Raw genomic sequence first — 25603 nt, 5'->3', positions numbered from 1 at the left:
CTTCTATTTTGAAGGGTTCCCGCCCCCAACATATGTTATTCCCCCTCCTGTGGCATTTTCTATGGGCTCAGGTTACACCTTCCCAGCTGGTGTTTCTGTCCCAGGAACCTTTCTTCAGACTACAGCTCACTCTCCAGCAGGAAACCAGGTGCAAGCTGGGAAACAGTCCCACATTCCTTACAGCCAGCAACGGCCCTCTGGACCAGGGCCAATGAACCAGGGACCTCAACAGCCACAGCCACCTTCCCAGCAACCCCTTACATCTTTACCAGCTCAGCCGACAGCACAGTCCACAAGCCAGCTGCAGGTTCAAGCTCTAGCTCAGCAGCAGTCCCCCACAAAAGCCGTGTCGGCTTTGGGGAAAAGCCCTCCTCACCACTCTGGGTTCCAGCAGGTGAGTTACAGTGGTGCATACTGTCCCGCTGAGACCAGGAGCAGGGGAAGCTGGGAGTGGGCCAGTGTTTGGTTAATTAGAAATACTACTTAAGCTTTCACAGGCTTCTGCTATGGAAGAATTATGGGGAAAAAATGTACTCTTTGCTGTTTAGGGAAGTTCAAATGTTTCCTTTTCTCCTTTTGTAAAGGGTAATAGATCTTAACTACTGTTTTTGCTGCTGCTGCTTGTCACCTTTGTAGAAAAGAACTTTGTATAAATAATCCTCCTATTTGAATATAAACTACAGAAAGGAAATAGAATCATAATCTTGATGAGGTGTTAAGAAAGCTATGACACCATTCTTAAATATTGTCAACCCTGTAGCACTTGAGGCAGGAAGGGGGAACACACACACACACACACATTCATTTGTTCATGAAACCTTGTAAATAAGTGAATTGAAAGAGCTGAGTTTAGTGCCCATCATCTGTTCTGAGGAAGCTCTGTGTATTGAAAAACGTGAAGGGTAAAGGAAACTGAGTTTTGTCAGTTGTAAAATTTCTCAAGTTCATTCTGTGATTTCCTGAGTGTTGAATGTAACACTGCATTTTATCCTCATCTTGATGACAAGCATCTCTTTTTTAGTATCAACAGGCAGATGCCTCCAAACAGCTGTGGAATCCCCCTCAGGTTCAAGGCCCATTAGGGAAAATCATGCCTGTGAAACAGCCCTACTACCTTCAGCCCCAAGACCCCATAAAACTGTTTGAGCCGTCATTGCAGCCTCCTGTCATGCAGCAGCAGCCTCTAGAGAAAAAAATGAAGCCTTTTCCCATGGAGCCATATAACCATAATCCCTCAGAAGTCAAGGTCCCAGAGTTCTACTGGGATTCTTCCTACAGCGTGACTGATAACAGAGCTGTCGTGGCACAGCAAGCAAACATGGACCGCAGGGGCAAACGGTCACCAGGAGTCTTCCGTCCAGAGCAGGATCCTGTGCCCAGGATGCCCTTTGAGGTATGTGTCCTTTCCCATCACCAGACACAGCAGAGATAGGTGTGGGGCTGTGTATCTTTTTAATTTCTCAAGTAGACGTTTGTAAAGGCCACTCTGAGTCATTAGCGCCGCGGCGCGCTGCCCGGCAACCCGCGTGGCTCGGGGTCTCCTCCTCATACTTGCACAGCAGGTTGGATTTGGGGAGCGGGGGCTCCGTCACTGATGCAGGCTGGCGTGGTCTGGCAGAGAAATCATGCGCAGAAATCTCACCCACAGCATGTTGGGGAATTCTGAAACAAAGCTCCTTGCAGTTGGGCTGAATCATCTGAGTTTAAAAATAGGTTCACTGCATATTTAAACAAATTGCTCTCTGAGAGGAACAAAGTCAGCCGGTTATCTTCGATAGTGGAGCTCCCCTGCCTTTCTCTCTTTATTCACGAGAAACAGGTGTGTGTATTTTAAGCTTTTAAAAAACAGTTGTTTCTCTGTTAGCCCAAGATCTGCCAAGCCCAAGATATGCCAGTCACTCTGCTGCATGGCATTGTTTTCCTCACTGGTCACGTTAACCTTTGACGTGCTGCTCCTTATTTGTCGGTGGGTTTTGCTGCTTTCTCTTGTCTTGCTCTTTCACTACCATTGTCCTGTGTCACCTTCCTTGTTTCAGAGCTTTTTCTTCTTTGTGTAGTACTGTCTCCTGTGATTCTTCTCCTTGGCTCTACTACCTCTGTCCCGTAATCGTGCTGCTTCTCCTTTGTGCTTCCCTCATCCCTTATTGCATCTCACCGTAATCCTTTCTGTCACTAGGACCCCAAGGGCTCCCCTCTGCTTCCTCCGGACCTGTTAAAGAGTCTGGCTGCCTTGGAGGAAGAGGAAGAGCTGATTTTTTCTAACCCTCCTGATCTTTACCCAGCTCTGCTGGGGCCTCTCGCCTCTCTTCCTGGACGGAGCCTCTTTGTATGTATTTGACGTAATTCTTGCTCTAACCCCAGCTTCTCTCCTGAGATTTTATAGTCCTTGGAATAGAGTATTTCTTTTTTTTTCTGGAGCTTTGAGCTTTCCCTCTTTACAGAATTATACAGTTTATTTCCTCACTGCACCAGCTAACCTTCAAATGGTAGTAGAACATGGCAAAACCTTCCTGACTCCATAGTTCTAAATCTCAGAGTCCTAGCTTCGTTATAAGTGTTATTAAGGGCTGGTCATAGGATGTGATGCCGGCAAATTAACTTACTTTTTTCAGGTGGTACTTCCATCTCAACCCAGCAATTTCAAGAATCATTTAATCTTGCTTAGGAGCAGTGAAATTATTCTTCATATAAAGTGAAATATGTTCTAAAATTTTTAGTGACATTATTGAAGAGTATGTGGCTCTTTTCTGTTTGGTTAACTAAGACCCCTGACCTAAATTCAGATTGAGGTTCATAAACAGAATGAGTAAAAATGAAGAGAATTCTATTTAGAAGCATTGTTTAAGTGCCATAAATGAATGAATACAGAGCAATAGGATGACAAAGTCTTATGTATTGACTAGTGGTGTTTTTTAAAAACAATCCTCTATCATTTCAAAGGATGGCCTTCTAAATGCTCATCAGTGTTTATATGCTCATCAGTGCATTTTGTTGGGGGGTGGAGCATGGAAAAAATGGGAAGATATATGCTACGAAGCTTTTTTCTTTCTTTACTCCATCTTAGCCAAACATAAAGACTGCTCAGAGTTGTACTTTTTTGCTGTTTCTTTCCCATAGACATGAGACCAGAAAACATTCATAAGGTTAAAATGCATTGATTTTAGGATTAGGAGAAATAAAAGCTTCACGGCTTTCGTGCTAGAAGCTGCTATCCCTGGCTCTTGAAGTTCCCATAAGAATTTGCCTGGGTGAGTGGGCAGAGGGACCACCGCTTTTCCCCCAAGTGAGGGAAATAAGAGATCCCCTAGAAACTTGAGAGCGCAGTGACGGCACCTAGGGTTTGTGGGAAGCCTCACTGCTAAGCTGTTGGCTCCGTGCGTTTGCCTTTCTTGCCGCTACTCTGCTCATGTGGCTTGAGGGCCGGGGGAATGCCTTTCAGACAACTCATTTCTGGCTTCCTGGTTCCCGCCACGTTGCCCCTCCACTCAAAACGAAGCTGATGATGGAACAAGTGGACGTGAAGGGGTAGTATTTTAGGGTTGTTTTTTTTTCCTTGTGTTTATTAAAAAAACAAAAAAAACCCTTGACTGTAATACTTTATATATTTAACATTGTTAATGATACAGTGTGTGTGAAAGTGCCTTGCATGTAGTTGATGTTTCATAACTGCTTTGCTGACCAACTGTTCAATGACAGCATCAGAGATTCAGCTTTTTAATTTTCCTAGTAGTTTTCTTAGAGCCAATACATGTAGGCTTAACGTCAGCGACTCTTTAAACATCTACCATAAATAGCTGTTTAGGAGCCATGTTAACAAAACCAGTTGTCAAATGGATTTGAAAGCCTTTAAGTCATTAATGTTAGTGTCTTAAAAAGTGGAGGGAAAAGACTGCCAGGTCAGGTCAGCGTCTTGTGTTGAGAGTATTTTAAATGTACCTCTTCACAAGGGGATTCGCTAAGGGTCCTGCTAGTAAACACTCAGAGCTGCCCTTTTCAGGTGTCCCCGGTCCCTGCCAGGGTCTCTGTGCTAGATTAGAGGTATTGACCCGGAGGGTTCTGTCCGACTCGCCTGTGGCCCCCGGCACGTAGCTGGTGTCATGGTAGGAACGTGTAATTCACATCTTCTGAGCCCGACGTGTGCACGACGGGGAAGTACAGCTACGCTTAGCTGGTGCTCCTCTACTCTGCTTGTGTAGGAACTTAAGGTTAATAGTAAGAAAATGGAAGGCATAATTTAACTACCTTTTTTTTTCCTCCCTGGGACTGTGAAGAAATCCTTGTTGGAGAAGCCCTCGGAGCTCATGTCACATTCATCCTCTTTCTTGTCCCTCACCGGATTCTCTCTCAATCAGGTGGGGACATGGGCAAGAACCCTGCTTTGTGCTTTGTACTACCTCTCCCGCTCTGTTTCGCTGCCCCGTTTTTCTCTTTCCTTTCTCTGCCCTATATTGCTGCCTTCCAAGTGTTTTATCCTCTCTCTCTGTGATTCAGGTATCTGAGATGCTTGTTTGTTACAAATTTGAACCCTTTAACATCTCATTAATAAAGAATCCTTAGGGCTGTGTTGTTCAGCCAAATGAGCTATCCATACCTTTTAATCTGGGTTGTTTACACAGAGAAAATAAAGGGTGAGGGGAAATGAATTTAACAGAGAAACTAAAAGATTAAACAAAAGTCTTCTGAAGTTTATCTTACTAAGAAAAGCTTAAGGTGGGGCACCTGGGTGGCTCAGTTGGTTAAGGTTCACTTCATTGTGTCTCAGATCATGATCTCATGGTTCCTGCGTTTGATTCCCACCTCGGGCTCCAGGCTGACAGCACGGACCCTTCTTGAGTTTCTCACTCCCTCTGTCTCTGCCCCTCCCGCGCTTGTGTGTGCCTGCCCACACGCCTGCACACGGTGCACGTGTACACTTTTCCTCTCCCTGTCTCAAGATAAATAAGTAAACTTAAAAAAAAAAAAAAAAGGAAAGCTTAAAGTGTATCAAGCATTCATGAACACGAATATTGCGTTTTCTTAAATCTCTTTCCTTGGAGTGAGTTGATAACTTGGTTGTCATTGCCTTTCAGGAAAGATACCCAAATAACAGTGTGTTCAATGAGGTGTATGGGAAAAACCTGACGACCAGCTCCAAAACAGAACTTAATCCTTCGCTGGCCCCCCAGGAGACATCACTGTACTCCCTCTTTGAAGGGACCCCATGGTCTCCGTCACTTCCTGCCAGTTCAGGTATTGACTAGTCTTTAAATTACAGACCTTGAATTTCTAATACACTCAAATTGATGATGAATCAATATGATTTTGCAATTATTAATATATTAGCTGTTGTGTTTAAGTAATTTCTGAACAAAAATAGGAAAAAAGCCTGATGAGCGAGTTCATGTAATAAATGCCAATGAAAAAGCTTTTTCATTTTTCACATCCATAACCGGCAGAGTAATGTAAGGGAGAAAAAATATGGGTTTATCTTAAGGTTTCTAGCTGTTTTTTAGTTTGGTTTATAAATATTAATTCTTTGCAGGAAAAGTTGAACGTTTTAAAGTAGAGGGATTTTTTTTTAATCCCTATTTTATACGTGGAGTTGAATAGTAATTCTCAAGGTTATGCAATTACAGAAGACCAGTAGATACTTATCTGAAACAGACGTGCCAAAATAGTGCATGCACAAAATTATCTGCTGGGTTTTGCTTTTTTTTTTTTTAAAACAAGGACTATGCCTTAGATACACGCAATATCTTACATGCAGTAAGACAGATTAGTGCATCTGGCATCGTTCCTTTGGGGGCCCTTATTTTACCTTTATCCCAAAGCCCTGTGGTTATTTTTAGTAGAATTTAAGTGATCAGATCTACAGAAAACTTGAGTTCTTGGTTTGTTTGTGAAACACCTATTTCATGTTTTATGTTGTTTTGTTGTTGTTATTTAATAGATCATTCAACACCAGCCAGCCAGTCTCCTCATTCCTCTAACCCAAGCAGCCTGCCAAGCTCCCCTCCAACACACAACCATAATTCTGTTCCATTCTCCAACTTTGGACCCATCGGGACTCCAGATAACAGGGATAGGAGACCTGCAGATCGGTGGAAAACTGATAAGCCAGGTGAGGGCCAATGAGCGTGAAATCACTTATTCTGCCCTTCTCTGGTGTTTGGCAATGATCGAACATCTTGAATTCTTATCTCTTTGCATCCCTCAGCCATGGGTGGGTTCGGCATTGATTATCTCTCAGCAACATCAGCCTCTGAGAGCAGTTGGCATCAGGCCAGCAGTCCAAGTGGCACCTGGACAGGTCACGGCCCCTCCATGGAGGATTCTTCTGCTGTCCTCATGGAAAGCCTAAAGGTAAGTGAGTGTTAGGGACAAGAACCCTGAGAGAGGATTCTGCTTTTGTTCATGTAAATAGCTAGGCTCATTCCTAAGGCCTTTAGAACTGACTGATCCATAGCACATATCTAGCAAAGTCCTAGAAACATGGTCTGCCTTAGAAGGTTCTTGAATAGGATGTTTTTTTAATTTGTGAATTCTCTACTGATAAAACAGTTACCCTGGGGCAGGGACAGAAACCGGTTTTAGTTGCATTCTAAAGTCAAGAAAATTCTGATGCATTTTGGAATGTTTGATTGAAGCCTCTTGTGAATAAATAAAAGAAGGGTGTCTAATTTTGGAAATGTTTTGTTTGCCTAAAGTCTTTATAGTAAATATTCTGTGGTCTCATGTGGCACTTTTAGTTTTAGTAAAAAATGCTTTTTTTTTCTGGTTTAAAATAATCTGGTTAATGGGAACTGACTGGTCCTAAAGACAGTCTTCCACCGTCTTCTAATGGCTGGATCTTTTTAGGGGGCGGGGACCTTGGGACACGCATGCCTTTATATTTGGCGAGGATTGAAAAACAAATCCCTTTCAGATATGCAGACATTTGACCTCTGCTGACAATTTCTGGGCTGTTTTTCAGTCTATCTGGTCCAGTTCCATGATGCATCCTGGACCTTCCGCTCTGGAGCAGCTGTTAATGCAGCAGAAGCAGAAACAGCAACGGGGACAAGGCGCCATGAACCCTCCACACTGAGGCCAGAGTGGCAACCCTGGGAACGAGGGCTCCATAAACCATGGCATGTTGGGTTTGCGGGACTGGCCCGTACAGTCCCCTGCAGGTGGCAGCCCTCTCTTCTGTCTCTTGCTGTCGAGAGGGTGTAAGTGTTCCACCAGCGCGCTGAGTGTGCACGAAATGTCCGCAGTGCCACAAAAAGAAAAAACCATCAGGAACTCTCCGGGACCCGGGGCCTTCCGGAGGGAGAGAGGAACTGCTGTCTGTCTTCACTCGGTTACCTGATGTCACCGCCTCTCACCTTCCCCGTCGTGCATGCCCCCAGCCACAAGGGAAGTGACAGCTGAGAAGGGGAGGCAGATGGGAGAAGCCAACGGGAACTTCTCAGTCCTTTTTTCCTCTTTGGGGAATAAAATAGGAATCCATTAATGATTGCTTTGCTGACTGAGAATGTAGTTGAGATTATTCCTGAACATCTTTTATTATTATTACTCTCGGTAGTATGAGGTCACACTGAATTCTTCCGTACACGACGTGCTTCTTCTAGTCAGTGTGTGGCAAGGAAGAGCCCCGCTCGCTGCTCCTGCGAGAGGTTGGTGGTGACAGGATGGGGGAGACGGACCTCTTCGGCCCGTGGCAGGGCTCCACGAGGGAGAGTCCGAGGCCTCAACTTTCACTCGGAAGGTTCTGGCGGGCCCTCCTCTGGCCTGGAGACTCCGGCAGGAAATGCCCTTCACTCTGTAGGTGCTCGAGCCCCGATCGAGGACGCAGTGTGGGTGGTGGCGCCGGGCCGGACCGGCAGACGACTGCTGTAGGATTTTAAATTAATGTTTTTGATTCCTGTACATTTTACCGTAGCGTAGTGAGCAGTGTCACAGAAGGCAGGCTGGTCCATTCGCGGCCTGACACTTTTTAATAGGTAGAAGCTTTCAGTGTGGTTATTTTTTGTTCGATTGGTTTCTGTGACCCCATCCTGCTTCCCACCCACCTCCTCCCATCCCTGCCTCCATCCCTTTTCTACCCTGTGCTATATGCCAATAACTGTTTCTGTTCCCGATGCGTACGACATCTCGCCGAGAAGCAGCAGCGTGGGGTCCGGCACTGGGGGCCCAAACGACAGTCTGAGGAGGAAGGAAACCGTGGCCTCTGTGAACGTGCACCGCAGGCCAAGCCCCGGCCCGGCCGCGTCCCCCGACCTCCACTTTCAGAGTGAAATTCAAGGCAACAAGGACACATGTGTACCATGCACAGAAGAAAACACAACGGAGTCCGTTCTGGAAAAGGTGAAAGAAAGGAAAATAAACTTTTATTTGGTATTTATTAGAAGGAAAGAGGACTGAAAATGTTCTTGTGTAGAAACAGAAGGACAGCATTTCTGTTCGTTCCTGGAAGAGTAATATTTTAAGGGGAAATTATGGAAACAATCTAAATGTCCAATTGCTGTGCTAGTAGTAGGGTCTGTCTCTGGGAGGTCTCTCCTTAGTGTGTGTGTGTGTTTGCGTGTGCCCATCTGCTCTCCCGGGGGGAAGGGGAGTGTGTGTAGGTGTATGAAGTCGGCGTGGGATGCGCGCACTGGAAAACGGCTGCAGAGCAGAGCACATCCAGGAGCCCCGGTTGGCGCTCGAGTCGGGGCAACCCCAGCACTGACGGGGGTGAGATGAACGCTCATGGCTCTTCAGAGAGTGGTTGGAGCCCTGTATGCTTATGTTATTGCTCTTTAAGTTTGACATGGTGTTTGGGGTTTTTGTTTTGTTTTTTTTTTTTGAAAGGCCTGAAAGGGTGAAGCCCCCCCCACGCAATGGCAATATAAAACCCTTTGTGCTTCTCCCCAGCGCCTTCCCTGTGTCCACCTCTCCCATGCGCGCCCCCCCCCCCCCCCCCCCCCCCCCCCCCCCCCCCCCCCCCCGCTCTGTGTGTTTGAGCTCTGCATTCAGGCAGCTGTAACATTCCAGTGTTCGAGCTGTCCCTGATTCGCGCACCGCAGACGAGCCAGCCAGGTTCCCTCTCTCACTCCCGGCACTGCCCGGGTCCCATCTACAGCCCCGTTTCTGCATGAGAATTTGGTGTTTGGAATGTTTTCTGATTCTTGGGGCGGGGTTCCTCGCCCGATCATCCTCAGTGTGGAGTAATGAGGAGGGAGAGGAGAATCTTCATCAGAAACTGGTTTTGTGTAGTAAACTTTCTCTTCTGTTTGTTTTTTGTTTTGTTTTGGTCTGTCTGTGCGAGACCTGCAGCTGCTGAAATCAGCTTTGCCTTTAATTAAACCATGTTCTCTCCAACCAGACCTGTGTGTACTTGGTTTCTTTTCTAACCTAAGTATTTAAACTACTCACGAGTCACTTAGGGGAAAACAGAGACGGTCAGAGATTGAATATGCATCAGGGTTATTTTTGCTTTTTAGTAGCATTCCAAACCAAAGTGCATTATTATGGAAGGGGAGGGGTAGACAAAAACTGATTGTCACGGTTCTTTTCTCTGATAAAGATGGTCTCATGCAAAGAAGTTAACAACCCTCCATTTTTACTGTTCATAAAACCACACACACTGTACCAGGAGAATTCTTGTAGGGAACGCCAGGTCTCCTGGAGAGAGAGGAGTTCTATGTATTTGTGGAATCCTTCACCCCACTTAACCCTGAAAAATCAAGCCTTCTGGTTAAATGATAACCAAAATAAAACCATACCTAGGATTTTATCACGTAAATTAGTAGAGTTTATATTTTACAGTATAAAATGTTAGTGGCACATACTCACTGTTGAACTCTTAATAAGTGTCCCTCTCTGAGAAGGCATGAAGGGGGGTATAACCGGAGTATTTTAATTCTCTGTGGAATTGAAAATAATTTTATTCCGTGGGAAGCAGCGAGACTTTTAATAAGGAAGATGTGCGTGCGCCCTGCGAATTACCTGTAAGCTTACTCCGGGCTCTAGGAGCCGGTGACTTAGTGGTACAGGAACAAGGGCCTGGGCCTGCACACTGAGTCGTGTTTGTAAGTTTTTATTGAGAGCTCACATACAGAAGTGCACCAATAGCAAGTGTACAACTCTGTAAACTTCCACAAAGTGAACACATCTGGGTAGTCAGCACTCCAAGCAAGAAACTATCAACAGCCTAGAAGACCACCCCCCCCTCCATGCCCTCTTCCAGACATTTCCACCCCCCCACCCCCCACGCCTGGGTTATCATCAGGATACGTTCTCACATCGTTGTCTAATAGGTTAAGGTTTCAGTGGGAAACGTGGATTAGGTAGCACTTACAAACAGTAATGCCTCCGTGCAGGGCTCTGTAGAGGCATGCTAGGCTTCACAGGCTCTAGTTCCTTTCCCCCAGATTTGTAGATTATAAAACCTCTTAGACTTCTCTAGGAGAGCTCTCCAGGTCTGCAGTTGCGTGTTCTTCAACAAACGCTTTGGGGAAAATGCCAATCTTCCCTTTGCACTCCCCTTCCAGCCAGTCTTCGTTCACTGATAAAAGGAAACATATATATACATCAATTTCTAAAATCTGTACAGGAGAATTCCCTCCTCTGGGTATGCCACCCAGATCGAGAAGTCCACACTGGAAAGTGATTTGAGGGACGAGCAAACGTAGGACTTCACCATCTTTTTGGTTTCTGTCTTAGGATAATGGAGGAGTAAAATGCAGAAGAACCCATTAGATTTTTCAAAAAGTTGTCAGAAAAAATAAGATGAAAAAAATTGAGACACAATCTTGAGATAGGATTTTTTTTTTTTTTTTTTTTTTTTAAATAACAGGGAAGAGTTTTGTCCAATCCCTGTTAGGAATCTTTATGTCTCTGCCATAGAAAGGGATAGCCCATAAATTAGTTGACCTTTGAACAATAAGAAGTTTGAACTGTGAGTCCACTTACACAGATTTTTTGATACAGTACAGGGCTGTAAGTGTATTTACGATTTTTTTGAAAACATTTTCTCTAGCTTTATTGTAAGAATACAGTGTAAACTACATATACAAAATATATATTAACTGGAGCAGACTATTGGCAGTTAACCTTCTGGAGAGTCAAAAGTTCTACACAGATTTTTGACTGCACCTGGGGGTGCGTGTTGGCACCTCTAACCGTGCGTTGTTCAAGGGTCAAATATTTATTTGTAATGAAAGTCCACTAGTGAATTATCAAAGAATTGATTTAGAGCCAGTCATGAGTTTAGTCCATAAAATAGTCCATAGTTTAGTGTATAAAATATATGAATTTTAATGGCTCCAGTTTTGAGCCTTTAGTAAGTTATAGGCACTAGGCTAGATATATGTACCCTCAGACTTCATAATCACTCCATTGTGGATTGTATCCCCATTTTACTCCGGAAAAGGAGACCTGGAGAGATTAATAGCTTGTTCGGGGTTATTCTGCCAATAAATACCAGACATCTTAGGTTTGACCTACTCCGAAGCCCATCTACTGGAACATGAAACTAGTTCAGTTGTTCATGTTTGGATATAAGACGTCTAGATCAGATGCTGCTTAGATCTGGTCCCCGGAAACTCTGCTTTAATTAATGTGGGGTGTGGCTGAGCGCCAGGTTTTTCTAAAGTCCCCCCAGGTAATTCTAATTGCAAACCTCTGTCTTGATCCCTTGCACTTAGCATGTGAGGAGTCAAGGACCAGAGCATTTGCTGGTCTTAGATCCTAGGAGGATATTAGGAATCTCAGGGGCGCTGACTGGCTCAGTCATTAGAGCCTATGACTCTTGATCTGGGTTTGTGAGTTTGAGCCCCTTGTTGGGTGTAGAGATTACTTAAAAATGAAATCTTGGGGGGCATGGGGGAAGAAATGGCAAAATCTCAAGGCCTACCCCAAACCTGAGTTGGAATCCATTTTAACAAGATTCTCAGGTAGTTTAAAGTTTGAGGAACATTGTGAGTGAAGCCATTTCATAACTGTTGAATATGATTGAACTGGCCCTCAACCCCACTGTAAATTCACTGTTCGTGCTGAATTCTGTTTCCTCTTTAAGTGGTATGATAAAGTTTCAAACTGTTTTATGGGTACTTAACTGAATTAAACCAACTTAGACTTTTATACTTGTCACAGTCAGGAATATGCCACCTTCTTTTTCCTCAGCATAGCTACCCAGAAGGTTTTTCTTTGTGTTCCCTAGCTTTTGTCTCATCCCTGCTCCACTCCCCCACCAAACAACAACAACAACAACAACAACAACAACTGGACAGAGTAGCTAGTTGTTTGATATTGACACTTAAAATATGGTGCTGGCTGGGGGCACGTAGGTGGCTAAGTCAGTCAAGCATCAGACTTCAGCTCAGGTCATGGTTTCATGGTTCGAGAGTTCGAACCCCACATCGAGCTCTCAGCTATTAGCACAGAGACTGCTTTGGATCCTCTGTCCTCACTCTCTCTCTACCCTTCCCTGGCTTGTTCTCTCTCTCTCTCTCTCTCTCTCTCTCTCTCAAAATAAACAAACTTTAAAAAAATGGTGCTGGGAGTTACTAAGCCCTATTCTCCTCTGTTGGAAGACATGCACCGGCAGTGTACCTGTTTCTTTTATTACTCATATTTTGAGGTAATTGCCACACAGTTGTATAGTCACTACCCCATTAACTTAAATCTTTTAGATTTTTCTAATCGGTAATAGTATTTGTTTTCACTACTCTGCATTGCTAATGCACAGTTCCGGTTTTTGAACAGAGCTTTTGATGGGACTCTTAGGTCCTTTCAAGGTAGAGAAATAAGATTATGTCAAACCATGAGTTAGAAAAGGACTTCTCATGGTAAGACCAGTGTCACACCGGAAGCTTGTTAGAAATGCAAATTTGTGGGCCTCACTCCAGACCTGAATCAGAATCTCTAGTTGCTGGGCCATGGAATTTTATTTAACAAACTGCAGGGTGTTTGGGCCATACTGAAGTTTGTGAAGCATTAAGTTAGAACTCTCCACTTAACACTGTTTCAATTTGTAGTATGTTTGATCCTGACAGAATCTGGAAAATCACCAGATACACAAAGCAATGCCAAATACCTTCTCTTGAGGCAAGATTTAGCCCCTTCATACTTCTTCCTCAAAAAGTACATCAGGGGCACCTGGGTGGCTCAGTCGGTTAAGTGTCCGACTTCAGCTCAGGTCATGATCTCCCAGTCCATGAGTTCGAGCCCTGCATTGGGTTCTGTGCTGGCAGCTCAGAGCCTGGAGCCTGCTTCAAATTCTGTGTCTCCCTCTCTCTCTGCCCCTTCCCTGCTTTCTCTCTCCCTGTCTCTTTCTCTCTCTCAAAAATGAATAAATATAAAAAAAAAAAACTACATCAATTCAAAGAACTATAGTTTGCAGAAAAGTATCCTTAGGGCTTGGTGCAAAGGCAAAATGATCCCAGCCATCTTCCAATTGGTTAACCCTGGGAATGAGAATGCGTGGCTTCCAAAACACAGCCATCTTTAATAATCAAAATGTTAGCTAGATCTGCCATTTTGCTGCTTCCCTGCCCAATGGAGCAAGAGATGGAAAGGTGGAACATTCCATTTTGCTCCCTCCAGCTGGAAACTAGGAAGGAGATCGAAAGCACTGGCCAAAGTTTGGTTTGTAGATGGTTAATACTTCCCTCTTCCCTTGAATTTATTTCTGCCAATACAGCAGTTAGTTTCTGTCATCCAAGAGTAGTACTTACCCATTGATAAAACCTGGATTATGTCCCCTTCCTGAAACTCCAGGTCCTCTGGCTGCGTAGCCTCATAACTGAAGAGTGCTACCACTTGGCCTCCTTCCTTAAGCTGAGGTTCTGTTGTGTGGTTATTAGCTTCAGATTTTTCACTTTCCTTGGGTTCGTCTGGAAAGCCTTGGTCACCCTGAAATAATAAAAGGCCAGTGAACATTGACCATCGCTAAAGAAATCAGTGAAAGGTCAATATCATAAAGGCAAGTTTGTGATCACTCCCTAGCATAGACCTTGGGTGCACTTTATGAATATTGGATGGTCGGATAAAAGAAACCAAAAGGTCTGCAGGGCCCTATACGATCTTAAACTCTTATAGCAAACCTTACAGCAATCCTGAAGAAGAAGAGATTACTACTTTGCAGAGACTGAGTCACAAGCAACTGAAGCAGCAGTCAAACCTGGGTGTCTGACTCCGGTCCAGCACCCTTCCCCAGCACCCACAACCCTAGGGACTTTGTGACAAACGTACATTTCTGGCCCTGTCCCAAACCCATCACTAAATCAGAAGCTCCTGGCATTGTGGGGCCCAGCAAACTGCGTTTTAACAAGCCCTCTAGGTAATTCTCACACTTGGTAAAGTGTGAGAAGCCCTGCAGAGCGCCATAACTTCTTTCTAAGGCTTTGCTCTCTGCTCTATGGAGCTACACGTCCTGGTCACTGCTGTGGTCATTTCTGATCCACAGATGTTGAAAAGAGGGGCGTGGCTTCTAGAAAAGTGAACCAGAATCAAACAAATCCACATTAGAAACCCTGCTAGGGCAAATGCCGTACTGACTGTTCAAAGTTCTCACCTCCTAATGTTGCCTGTTCCAGCCTTGGCGGACCCCTTTTACAGAAAGGCAGCACAGCAGGGTGGAAATGGCCCCACCGAGGCCCAAGGCCTGGGCCTGTAGCCCCGCCCCACGGCTCTCCCACTGTGTCCCTGAGCAGGCGATGTAACCTCTCTGAACTTCAGTTTCCTTACCTGAATATGAGGCTGGAGGACTGAAGCGAAAGGATGTAGACTAGTAATACGTGACAGCTGCTAAACACTCTGGGAGAGGATTAACCAAGCTTAAATACATCAGTACTTAAACATATTAATATATTTAATAATTAATGTATCTATATTAATAGAATACAATAAATACTGATGCATTTAAGCTTGGTTAATGGTAAGTGTTCCTGCCCAGAGTAGATTCTTAAATGATAGTTCATTTTCCTGCCCTTCTAGGAAGTGAATGAGAACCTCCTGACTTGCCACCAAGAGTAAGGGGCAGTGATGAAGAACGTTCAGCAATGACCTCTAAAGCTGGACTGAGGGCCAGAAGGACTGTGCTGGGAATCTGGGGAGGGTTAGCCCCGGAGAGCCACTAACGAGACTGGAGCTCTCTTCAGAGGACAAAAATCAACAATAACCCACACTATAAGCCTGTGAAGTGAAGTCAGTCACATTTAGGCCCCAGCTCCTAGGCAGAATGCTTTCGTGATGATACTGAAAGGAAGGTTTAGTCCCAAGACAGACAACTGAAAGCCTAGGATGACCTTTCAAACTCCCAGGGGACCCCTCGCACCGGCACTTCCTCCCCCGCCCCTGCCCAGGGTCCCGGCGCCTCGCCTCTCAGCCAGAGGCCCCAGCCAGTCCGCTCCAGTGGCCGTACTTCCCGAGGGCGAGTTTCGAGCTCTGCGCTTCCACCAACCTGGGCTAGAGCCACAGGGCCTTCCTCCAGGCGCACCGTCACTCCTTCCTGTCCCGCTCAGTTTTCTTTCTCAGCAAACGTGTCTGTGATTTCAGTGAGAATCTACCCGAGAGACCCTTCCGTGACTAAGCAGAAGCCCCTGCCTAGCTGTGGGGAGGAGGGTGTAGAGGAGGGACTCTGCCCTCACGGGCCCCAAGGCCTGGGGGGCCTGGAATAGCTTGGCCAGTGTGATCGTTTCCATAGTCTCAAAATCCATTCATAGGTGGAAAACAGGAGCTCTCCGAAGGACTCACACATGACCTGTTGAATTCTGTGCCGCCTACTGACATAGCTGCAGGCGTCACAGTCCCAAAATGCTAAAGCAGGGGCTCCCGGGTGCTCAGTCAGTTCAGCTTCTGACCCTTGATTTTGGCTCAGGTCATGATCTCACGGTTTCCTGGGTTCGAGACCCACTTTGAGTTCTGCGCACTGGCAGCGTGGAGCCTGCTTGGGATTCTCTCTCCCTCTCTCACTGCCCCTCCCTTGCTTGTGCTCTGTCTCTATCAAAAAGTAAATAAATTTAAAAAAGCATGCTAGGGGCGCCTGGTGGCTCAGTCGGTTAAGTGTACGGCTTCAGCGCAGGTCATGATCTCACGGTTCGTGGGTTTGAGCCCCGCGTCGGGCTCTGTGCTGACAGCCTGCTCAGAGCCTGGAGCCTGTTTCAGATTCTGTGTCTCCCTGCCTCTTTCTGTGCCTCCCCTGCTCGCACTCTCTGAGAAAATAAATTAAAAAATAAAAAATATGCTAACGCAGGAAACGGGTGAGTCAGGGCAGGGGGAGAACGGAAGGTGTCAGAAGGACCATGGCTTTGGTCAGTGGAGATGGCAGTCTCCTTGACTGTGTTAGGACTCCCTAGTGTCAGGGCTGTGGATGGGGGGCAGAGTACTCAGAGGAAGGCCGTTGGGAGCCCCCTGCTTTGCTCATATGCCCCGGAACCCTCCATCCCAAGGAATCCCTCATCCTACCTTCTCCCCTGCTCACAACCCCATCCTAGTGCAGCGGCATGCAAGGTGTTCTGTCACGCGGCTCTGGTGCCTTGCCGGCCCATCTCCCAGCACTCGCCCTGTCGTGTCCAGGAACACTGACCCACCCCCTTCACCCACTGCCGACTCTTAGGGTCTTCCGTCTGCTCGTCCATCTGTATAAGGCACCCTCACTTCCTCCACCTTGCTAATTTCGATTGACCATTTTAAGGCTAAGCTTCAAGATGATTTCAGCATCGTTTTCTCTAGGAAGACTACGGACTTGTTCCGCCTTCAACGGTTTTGGGTGAGGTAGCCTCCCACGTGCTTATAAAGTACAGTACACTCATTTGTGCGTCTCCATCAGTTCACTTAACACATGCCCTGTGTTTTCCCCCAAGAAGAGCCTATGTCTTACTAATTTTCTTTTTATTTATCTTGAGAGAGAGAGAGAGAGAGAGAGAGCGTGTGGGTGTGTGTGCACATGAGTGTGTGTATGAGTGAGCAGGGGAGGGACAGAGAGAGGGAGAGAGGGAATCCCAAGCAGGCTCCACGCTCTCAGCACAGAGACCACCTCGGGGCTCTAACTCATGAACCATGAGACCATGACCTGAGAAGAAATCAAGAGTAAGACGCTTAACCGGCTGAGCACCCAGGCACCCCATGTCTTACTAGTTCTTATATCTCCAATACTTAGAGAGAGAGCAGGAAGTGCTCAGCAAATGTTTGTTGAAGGATAAATGTCCCCAGACAAACACTGGAAACAATCCAAATATCCACCAAGAGGTGAATCAATAAACAAATTGGAGTATTCATACTATGGAAAACCATTTAGCAATACCATTAGCAACCCAAAGAAATGGACTGTTACAGAGTGTCTGGGTGGCTCAGTGGGTTAAGTGTCTGATTTTGGCTCAGGTCATGATCTCTCGGTTAGTGGGTTTGAGCCCTGCATCGGGCTCTTTGCTGTCAGCTCAGAGCTGGCTTCAGATCCTCTGTCCCCCATATCCCTCTGCCCCCTACCCTACTTGTGCCCGTGTGCGCACAAGCTCGCTCTCTCTCTCAAAAATAAACATTTAAAAGTGGACTATTAAAACATAAAAGTACATATAAAAATGGAAAAGTATACATTGAAATGGACAATAAAAAACTTTATACATACAGTATATATATTCATAGGAATATATATGTACTGTACCGTCCACTTACATGAAATTACATAAAAGGCAAAAAGAAGTATGTTGGTATGTTGACAGAAAGCAGATGGTTCCTTTTCGGGGCCATGGTTGCGGGAGGGAATTAACATCAACAACAAAAAGGAAAGGCAACTTTTCCCTCCGGAGACAAAGAGACAGTCAAACGTGTTAACTTGTAGCCCCTACTTCTAGCCTCTAACTTTGCTCCGAACTCCCTTCACTCTTATTGGCCGGCCCCCTAACTCTTTCTACGCCCTGAGGTCTAGAAAGGTGTTCAAGAATGTAGGCAGGCCCTGGAGTCAAAACACCCACCGAGCCCTGGCTCCTCTACCAACCGATTGACCAGCTGCCCGGCAGTAATCTTGGTCAAGGTCACCTCTCTTTTCCTCGTCTCCTAAACTGTAGGCTGGGATAACAATTCCTCGGAGAGTTACGGAGACTGTAAGGATGGATACGCAGCATGCGCTTAGCACACCCTAAGTCACATGGCAAGTTCTTAATAGAAGCTTCTTGTTAGTAGGACGTTTATCCGAGTCCTCTCTTTGTGAACTAAACGCTATTACCTTCCAGCCTCAAGTGCTCTTCCCCATGGAAACTTAAAGTGGAGAAGGGCTCTGAGCTCAGCCTCCAGCTAGGGTTTTATTCCCGCCTTGCTTGAGAGCAATGGGCCTCAACATTGGATCAGTTGCGGGTGGCGGCCGAGAGGCCTCAGAGGCTTTCTGGGCCTTCTTGGACCTGCCCTTCTCCTGTGGGGACCCCTCTCCTGGCAGCATCCGGGGTGCAGGTTGAAAGGGAGGCTGTCACACACACACACACCCCCCCCCCCCCCCACCAACCTGATCCTCAACACCAAGCACAGTGCCCGGCTCGCCGAAGGTGCTCGGTTCAGTGTCACATTGCTGTTGAGGAAGTGGCCCCATACAAGTGCCCTTGGGCTCGCTGCACTCACCACCGTGTTCTCACACCACAGAGTCAGCCGGTAGTTTTTCACTTGGGCCCAAGCAGCCTTCATGTTATCTTCTGAGAGGGGCACCAGCTCATTGCTGTCCGGAGGCCGATAGCTGGGGAGAGAGGAGTGAGAACCGAGGCGGAGAACAGCAGTACGAATTCCCTTCTCTCCTCCAGGCCAGCGCCAGGTCCCCAGCTGCACGGCTGTCTGCCACCTTCACGGACTCACCTCAGCTTAGTGTGTTCCGGTAGGAGCTCCAGCTTCTTAGACACCATGTCCCGGACCTGGCCGTAGGGGAGCCCGGGCCGTGTCTCCATGACCACCGTGTACTTGAAGTGCACCTTGAGTGTGTAGGGCATGGGAACGCTGAGCTGCACTTCCTGAGGGGAGAGGAAGCGAAGCAAACTCATGAGTGCCTGAGGCCTGTCCCCAGTGGACACACGGGGACTACCTGTGTAGCAGGGAGAGGCCAGCGACTAACAGGCTTGACAGTAACCCGAAGGGCTTTCCGAGAGCCCCTAGACCCCTCTTGCCTGGATAGGAATCCCTCCAGGCCAGAAGATCTGGCCCATGCACTAAAGGCCAGTAGGAAGTGTGTGTGTTGGGGCAGAGAAAGTTGTTGAGGGGTCCCAAGCCCATGGTCTGTGTGTACGACAGTAGCTCATCCACCCTTCCTTTGGGACTTTCTGTATCCCAGGGACACATGGTCATGGCAGTAGCTTACACTTTTCCTTTCTCTAGCATTTGAAACAGTGCAAGGAGAAAAGGTTACCTTGGACTCTCCTTTTTCTTTTTGACCTAAATGGAGAAGGTAACAAGCAAAACAAAAGAAGATGGTGAACGAACGCTCTGCGCCAGCCCGACTTCTGCAGAGTGAGCCCTCTTAGAACAGGACCCTTGACTTGTTTAATCTCCGGGGTGATTCTTCACCTTAATAAACGATGGGGGAAATCCCACTCCAGGGAAACGTGCCAGGCGAAGCCCAAACCCGCAAATGAACCCAGTCCCTGCCTCCGGGGAGCATACAGGCAAGTGTAAAGGACCAGCACATCCCCAGCAATGCATGGGGTTAGCAGGGACCAAAGTCCAGTGAAACCAATGGGCTCTGAAGTCATGAAAGTAGGGAGGCAACATGAGCCAGGGGCCACGAGAAGCAATGAAGGAACCACTTATGTTTACCTTGTCCTTTATGTTTGCGTATGTTTCCTAAGGTGCATAATATATTAATGTAACAATATGCACATAATTTATATGAGAGAGATCTGCATAAAGATACTCACTAGAAAGGGCACAGGGCACATGATCGAAAAAGACCACTGATCTCAAACCCAACTAATCATTAGAATCCCTTGGAAGATTCTTTTTTCTAGAAATACAGATTCTGAGGTCTAATTCCAGTCCTCAAGTATCAGAATCCAAGGCCTAGGAATCTATACTCATAAAATCTTCCTAGGTTAATATGTGATCCTTGGGATGCCTGGGTGGCTCAGCCGGTTGAGTGTCCGACTTTGGCTCAAGTCATGATTTCGTGGTTTGGGAGTTCAAGCCCCATGTCAGGCTCTGTGCTGACAGCTCAGAGCCTGGAGCTGTTTCGGATTCTTTGTCTCCCTCTTTCTCTGCCCCTCCCCCACTCATGCTGTTTCTCTCACTCTCAAAAATAAAGGAACATTAAAAAAAATTAATATGTGATCCTTGTGGGCCCCTAAAGAGAAAAAATTTTAAAAAGCTACTGAGGTGGGGCACCTTGGTGGCTTAGTCGGTTAAGCGTCCGACTTTCTCTTAGGTCATGTTCTCTCGGTTCTTGGGTTTGAGCCCTGCGTCTGGCTCTGTGCTGACTGCCAGCTCAGAGCCTGGAGCCTATTTCAGAGTCTGTATCTCCCTCTCTCTCTCTGACCCTCCCCTGCTCACGCTGTCTCTCTCTCTCTCTCTCTCCTAGAAATAAATTAAAAAAAAATCTTTAAAAAAAAAAGCTACTGAGGATGATCTGAGGGGTAATTGGAGAAATGTGAATATGAAATATACACTCTATAATATATTAATGTTCAAAGTCCTCAGTACAATAATCGTGCTGTGGTTATGCAGGAGAACAGAGGCTAATACTCCTGTGCGGGGGGTGAAATGCGGGAGTATGTAACTTCCTTTCAAGTGACTCAGAGGGGAGGGAGGGGAGCGAGGCAAGTACATGGTGCAAAACATTAACAATTGGTGACTTTAGGCGAAAAGTCTTCTGGTGTTTATCGTACTATGATTTCACCTTTCAACCTGTAGGTTTGACATTTTTCAAAATAAAATTGCAAGTATGGGGAGCACCCCAAAGGGTTCTGGTGATCTGGCAGGCGTAACACACATACACCCAGGATCTGGACAGACCACCTATCCAAGGCATCTCTACCAAGCACTTACCCAGAATGCTTAATGCTTAAACTGCGTTAGTGACCAAAAGCCCTGGACTTCCCCAGGCACCCCTCTGCACACATCGGGAGAATGCCCTTTCACATCTGCTCCCTGTTCACATTAGCCCTTTGTCTATGCCTCAGGGCTCTGCAAAGCAGTTTCTCTTCCAGATAAACCTCCTTGGACATTTGGAAACAGCCACTCCATCCCCCTCTGAGGAAACACGTGCAATAACTTTAACCTTCTCTCCTGGGACGTGGTTTCAGTACCTAATGACTGAGAAGTCTGGTGACTACTTGAGTTGGGACACTCACGGCCCCCAGAAACCAGCCACATTAGCCCAAGCCCTGTGGGCGTTCTGGAGCAGGTAGGGAGAAAGGACCTCTATTTGCGACATTTTGGGTGGGTGGGTGGTGCAGGAGAGAGGGGCCCTGGGGCTATGTGTCCATAAGCCGAGTGGCATGCTGGGAGGAGGAGAAACCAGAATCTCCTAGAAGGCTGGGAGAGCAGCTCTCTGTCAGGGAGCGTTCCCACACACGGGCCAAGGACGTTCCGGGGACACTAACCTGGTGGCACCTGCGGTCTTCCGGGAGCGTTAGAACTGGGAGGGGCTGGGAGATCAGACTCTGGGGAGGCTTCTTCCTGGAGGTGACAGAGAGGGCGAGAGCCTGCATTCAGACAAAGGTCTTAGGTAGGGGTGGGGGAGGAGGAGACCAAATGGAAAGGAACCAGATGCAAATGGCTTCCTAAAAGTTGGAGGGGTGGTAACATCCAGGGAGACTAAGGAAAGGGCTCATTAAAGGGGAGGCAGGTTGGCCTGGTGCAAACAGTAGACAGAAGAACCCTAGCTCCTCCCCCACCCTCACCCTCAGAGGCCCTTGCTGCCCAACCACCATGGAAATCCACTGGAGATGAGGTAGGCCCCCAAGTCTGGCATTAGCTCCCCCCTCACTCCACATCTTGCTCCTTTGAAGGAGAAGTTCCACTTCTTGTTTGTGGGACATTTAAAGCTTTTCAAGTCATCTGGGTACAGTAACTCTGACCAGGGAGGGCCAAGCCCACAGAAGACAGACAGCTGCACAGTCCAGAGAGAGGCGGGCTCCCCACTGCCAGACATCTACACAGCAGACTCAACAAAGATCACTCCCCCCGAGGCCTGGCAGAAGGGTAGGCTTTTGGGGAGGGGTGGGGAAGCCGGCAAGGCCCGCTCCTGGAGTCCGTGCTCCAAGCCAGATTTCTCTTTTTTAATGGGCTTTCCCCAGCCAACACACGGACTGTTCTTCCAGGTGAAGAGAACGTTTCTGGGAAGATCTAATCTTCATATGCTCCAGCCTTTGGGTCCCATGTCACCCCTGACCCGGAGGAATCAGAGAGGCGGTGGGTGCAATGGGCCCCTTGGATATCTTCACTCAGCACATCTGGGTGTTTTCCTTCCTTCACCCCGGGGTCCGGCTCTGGGCAGCTGGTGCCAACCCGAGGTGGACCCAGCACGAGTGGGTGAGCAAGGACAGCTCTTTTCTCACACCGCCCTTCCCCCCTCTATGGAGAGGCCTGTGGATCGGGGAGAGGCCGGGGCGGGGGATGGGAGGGAAATGAATCAGGCCTCGGCACTATGTTACCTGGGGCTGCTGCTGAGGGTGGATCCGCAGCTCAAGTGGTTCAAGGTAGTTGCAGGGAACGAGCCCCTTCTGTGGTGTGACGTCACGGAATCAGAAAGGGGAAAACAAAGGTGTGCTCATCAGCACCCATAGCACCCATACCGCCAAAGAGCCCAGAGAAGTGGGGGAGGGATGGGTGTACAGGTGAAAGAAGATAGCTGGTGGGCAAATGAGGTAGCAGGTACTGAACTCAGAAAGTTCTGCCGTTGGCTGCTAGGATCCTGTGGCCAAAAGAACCACCCCCGGGTCCTCTGAATACCTGCCCGTTGAACATGACCGTAGCCCAGTTATCATTGCCCTTCTTCAAGACAAAGACGATGTTCCCTGGCATGACTTGCAGCTCCTCTGGGGTCTCGGGTACAAACCCAAACAGCACACGGTGGGCTTCCCCTTCCAGAGCCCTACAGGGGGGAGATGGGAGATGCCGTCCCCTATCCAGCCTGGACTGCGTCCTGCCCATGGCTCTATGGGACAGCAACGGTGGGCCTGGGGCCAGGAGGTTCACTCCAGGCACCCTCTAGCCCCACGTCCGGCTGCCTCTGGGACCCTGAGCGGGACCGGGCAGGAGACTGCATGTGACCCCGCTCCATAACCTAGAGGCAGTGGGACGGGAATGAAAGACACAAAACAACACAAGCTAGCCAGGCATTGCTTTCCCGCCCTCCCTTCCCTTCTGAGGCGGAAGCTTCCCGGGGGTGCTTGGCCAGCCCTCTAGTCTGGGCTGGGGTGGATCGGGCTAGTGTGGCAAGTGCGCAGGAGGAGGGCAGGTGAGGGCTAGCTGGGTGAGAAAGGGGAGTGGGGAGGCGGGGTCCCCTGGGGTCACAGCCAGCGGGCCAGGCACTCTGCCAGAAGGGGCTGGAGAGCAGGAGACTGGCTATGGGGCGTGGGGGATGTGTAAAGGCGTCCCAAGACCACTCAGCTGTGTGCTTGGCAAGGTCACTGTCCCTTTACCACCTCCTCAAGACCTGCTTTGCCCTTGGAGGCTCTGGGCGTGCCGTCTGTACCATTTTGGAATGTGTGACATTCAGGGTGTCTGACGCACCTGCTCTGGGTGGTGGCTCCCTCTCGCTCCCCCTCTGTCCCCTTCCCCTCAGCCCTGCTTTGTTTCCAAACAGAAGGAGACAGACGCCTCCAGCAGACACAGCCAGCAGTGAGTTCACCAGCCCCCTCATTTTTATCGTTGCCATGCTACTTTTTTTCATTTTTTAAAAAAAAAAACCTTCCTTGTCGAGTAGGCTTGCTTCCTAACTTAGAGGGAGTTCTTAAGAAAGCTGTAAGTCGCGTCGTTCTTGGCTGCTCATCTTAGAGAAGAACGGCTTCTTTTTCTTGGGTTGTTCCTCTTCAGACACCACGTGCCCATATGGAGTGAAAAACACCCACACGGGAAAGGACACACCACCTTAGCTTCTCGCTCTGCTCGCCCCACTCCCAAAAGCTCTGGCCTCCCCCTCTTCTGCGGAGGCTGCTGCTGGCGCAATATGGCTCCCCAGCCTTTGGTCAGTGTTCTGGCCCCAGAGGGACATGTTCCACAGACACTGCCACCCTTCAGCAGTGACCCTCGCTATGTGGGTGGCTGTGCACATTGACCGGTGGGGGCTGGGGGGACACAGGGAAACCACGTAGCTGTAGCCAGACCCCTATGGTCAACCCTACCACAGTTCAAGACTCCCATCCCCCCTACATCACTCCATTCTAACCCTGAAAACAGAAAGAGCCCACGTACTAGGCTAAGTTCCACAGGATTTAGACCCTGACCCCAGCTTCATCTTCTTCACCCCTTTCATTGCCATCAGTTCAGGCTTGCAGCTCAGATATTCTGCCTACTGATGTAAATCTAACTTACCTGAAGATCTCTGGGGTTTTGGGTCTGGGTGGAGGTTCAGCTGCCTATGGAACATTCGGGAGAAATGAAGACGGGAAGGACAATAAGGGAAGGAGTGGGGGAGAGAACAGACTGTTAATGGGAATTTGAGCCTTCTTCCAGCCCAGAAAGATCAAAGAATGCATTTCTAGCTTGCTCAGAACACCATCCAGGGAGCGGTCACAGCGTACTTTGACTAAACACTGGAAAACCACACCTCCCCCCAGCTCCTGGGTACAGTTGCACTAGCACAGCAATTTATCTTGAGCCAGTCCTGGCTTCTGGAGAATTTTAGCTGTCACAGAGCAACATGGCGTCACGAGGAGTGCTTTTGACCTTGAGCTCTGTCCCTTTCCTAGGAAAGTTTCCAAAAGTTCTGTTCTATAATTAATGTCTTCTATATCACGTGACACTTGAGGGTATTTAAAATCTACTCAGAATCCACTGACAAGGGAGGAATCTCCTTTCAACGCGTTCCCTGTTCTACACTGAATATCATGGAGCCCACTGACCTGGGCTTCTTCCTCTTTTGGGGTCTCTGGCTGCTCTGAAGCCCAGGAGGCCTCCACAGGGCCTTCCTTCAACTTCATTGTGAAGAAGCAAATCAAAGGATCCTGAATCTCTCTAGCCTCCTTTGCTCATCTCACCCTCCAGAGCCCAGTGTCGGTCACATCCTGGGATAGCAGCTGTCATTCTGACCCCGGTAGACAGTCTACACTGCTGTCCGAGTGACCAGGTGTGTGCAGCCTGGAGTGCAGTGTCACGCTCAGAAACCCTTCCCTGTGCTAGCGTGGCCTAGCACGGCTGTAGCGCCACAGCTCAGGTTTTCCTCAGCCTGTCTTCCCTTCTTCCCTTCACAAGGATGGAAATGCCTTCACATTTCTCGATTTCCTGTGTCACCCAGTCCGCTCAGAACCATATCTCTGAGCCCAGATTGGGCAGAAAAGTGGCTCCCTCTCCACACCCATCCCATTCCTGAGGGAGTCCCCCGCATGGAGGTAGATGCACGGAGCTGGACCAACCCACAGCCTCAGACCCCAGGCCCCACAGAGTCCCCTACTGGGCCCTGTGTCTGAGAAGAGGCATCGTCAAAAAGGCTTCCAGAGCCTGCCTTTCAATTTCCTAAGAGAAGAGT

The 25603-nt window shown here is 48.0% G+C and overlaps 2 protein-coding genes across 7 annotated transcripts in view; one reads left to right on the top strand and one right to left on the bottom strand.

Moving 5' to 3' along the window:
- Nucleotides 1-9329, top strand: part of SMG7 (SMG7 nonsense mediated mRNA decay factor) — a 91575-nt gene extending 82246 nt beyond the window's left edge. For 3 of the 6 annotated variants that reach the window (XM_039252976.1, XM_039252974.1, XM_039252975.1), the window contains 8 exons: nucleotides 15-394; nucleotides 1022-1393; nucleotides 2177-2326; nucleotides 4272-4352; nucleotides 5070-5229; nucleotides 5930-6100; nucleotides 6197-6342; nucleotides 6953-9329. In XM_039252976.1, the coding sequence (XP_039108907.1) occupies nucleotides 15-394; nucleotides 1022-1393; nucleotides 2177-2326; nucleotides 4272-4352; nucleotides 5070-5229; nucleotides 5930-6100; nucleotides 6197-6342; nucleotides 6953-7066 (1574 nt within the window). In that variant the 3' untranslated portion in view covers nucleotides 7067-9329. The remainder of the gene's footprint in view (nucleotides 1-14; nucleotides 395-1021; nucleotides 1394-2176; nucleotides 2327-4271; nucleotides 4353-5069; nucleotides 5230-5929; nucleotides 6101-6196; nucleotides 6343-6952) is intronic. The other 3 variants (XM_039252978.1, XM_039252977.1, XM_039252979.1) reach the window with 2 other exon arrangements.
- Nucleotides 9330-10026: 697 nt separating this feature from the next.
- The window catches only part of NCF2 (neutrophil cytosolic factor 2), a 32854-nt gene continuing 17277 nt past the window's right edge, over nucleotides 10027-25603 (bottom strand). The window contains exons 7-15 of the mRNA XM_039252984.1: nucleotides 24451-24494; nucleotides 22867-23008; nucleotides 22569-22637; nucleotides 21516-21591; nucleotides 19328-19353; nucleotides 18784-18935; nucleotides 18556-18667; nucleotides 13683-13860; nucleotides 10027-10510 (exon numbers count right to left, since the gene is read on the bottom strand). Of these exons, the coding sequence (XP_039108915.1) occupies nucleotides 10398-10510; nucleotides 13683-13860; nucleotides 18556-18667; nucleotides 18784-18935; nucleotides 19328-19353; nucleotides 21516-21591; nucleotides 22569-22637; nucleotides 22867-23008; nucleotides 24451-24494 (912 nt within the window). The 3' untranslated portion in view covers nucleotides 10027-10397. The remainder of the gene's footprint in view (nucleotides 10511-13682; nucleotides 13861-18555; nucleotides 18668-18783; nucleotides 18936-19327; nucleotides 19354-21515; nucleotides 21592-22568; nucleotides 22638-22866; nucleotides 23009-24450; nucleotides 24495-25603) is intronic.

The sequence above is a fragment of the Hyaena hyaena genome, unplaced genomic scaffold (assembly GCF_003009895.1).
Source record: "Hyaena hyaena isolate Hyena2069 unplaced genomic scaffold, ASM300989v1 scaffold_439, whole genome shotgun sequence".
In the NCBI taxonomy this organism is placed as follows: domain Eukaryota; kingdom Metazoa; phylum Chordata; class Mammalia; order Carnivora; family Hyaenidae; genus Hyaena; species Hyaena hyaena.
The sequence above is the reverse complement of the archived record's forward strand: the minus strand, read 5'-3'. Positions and strand labels throughout refer to the sequence as shown.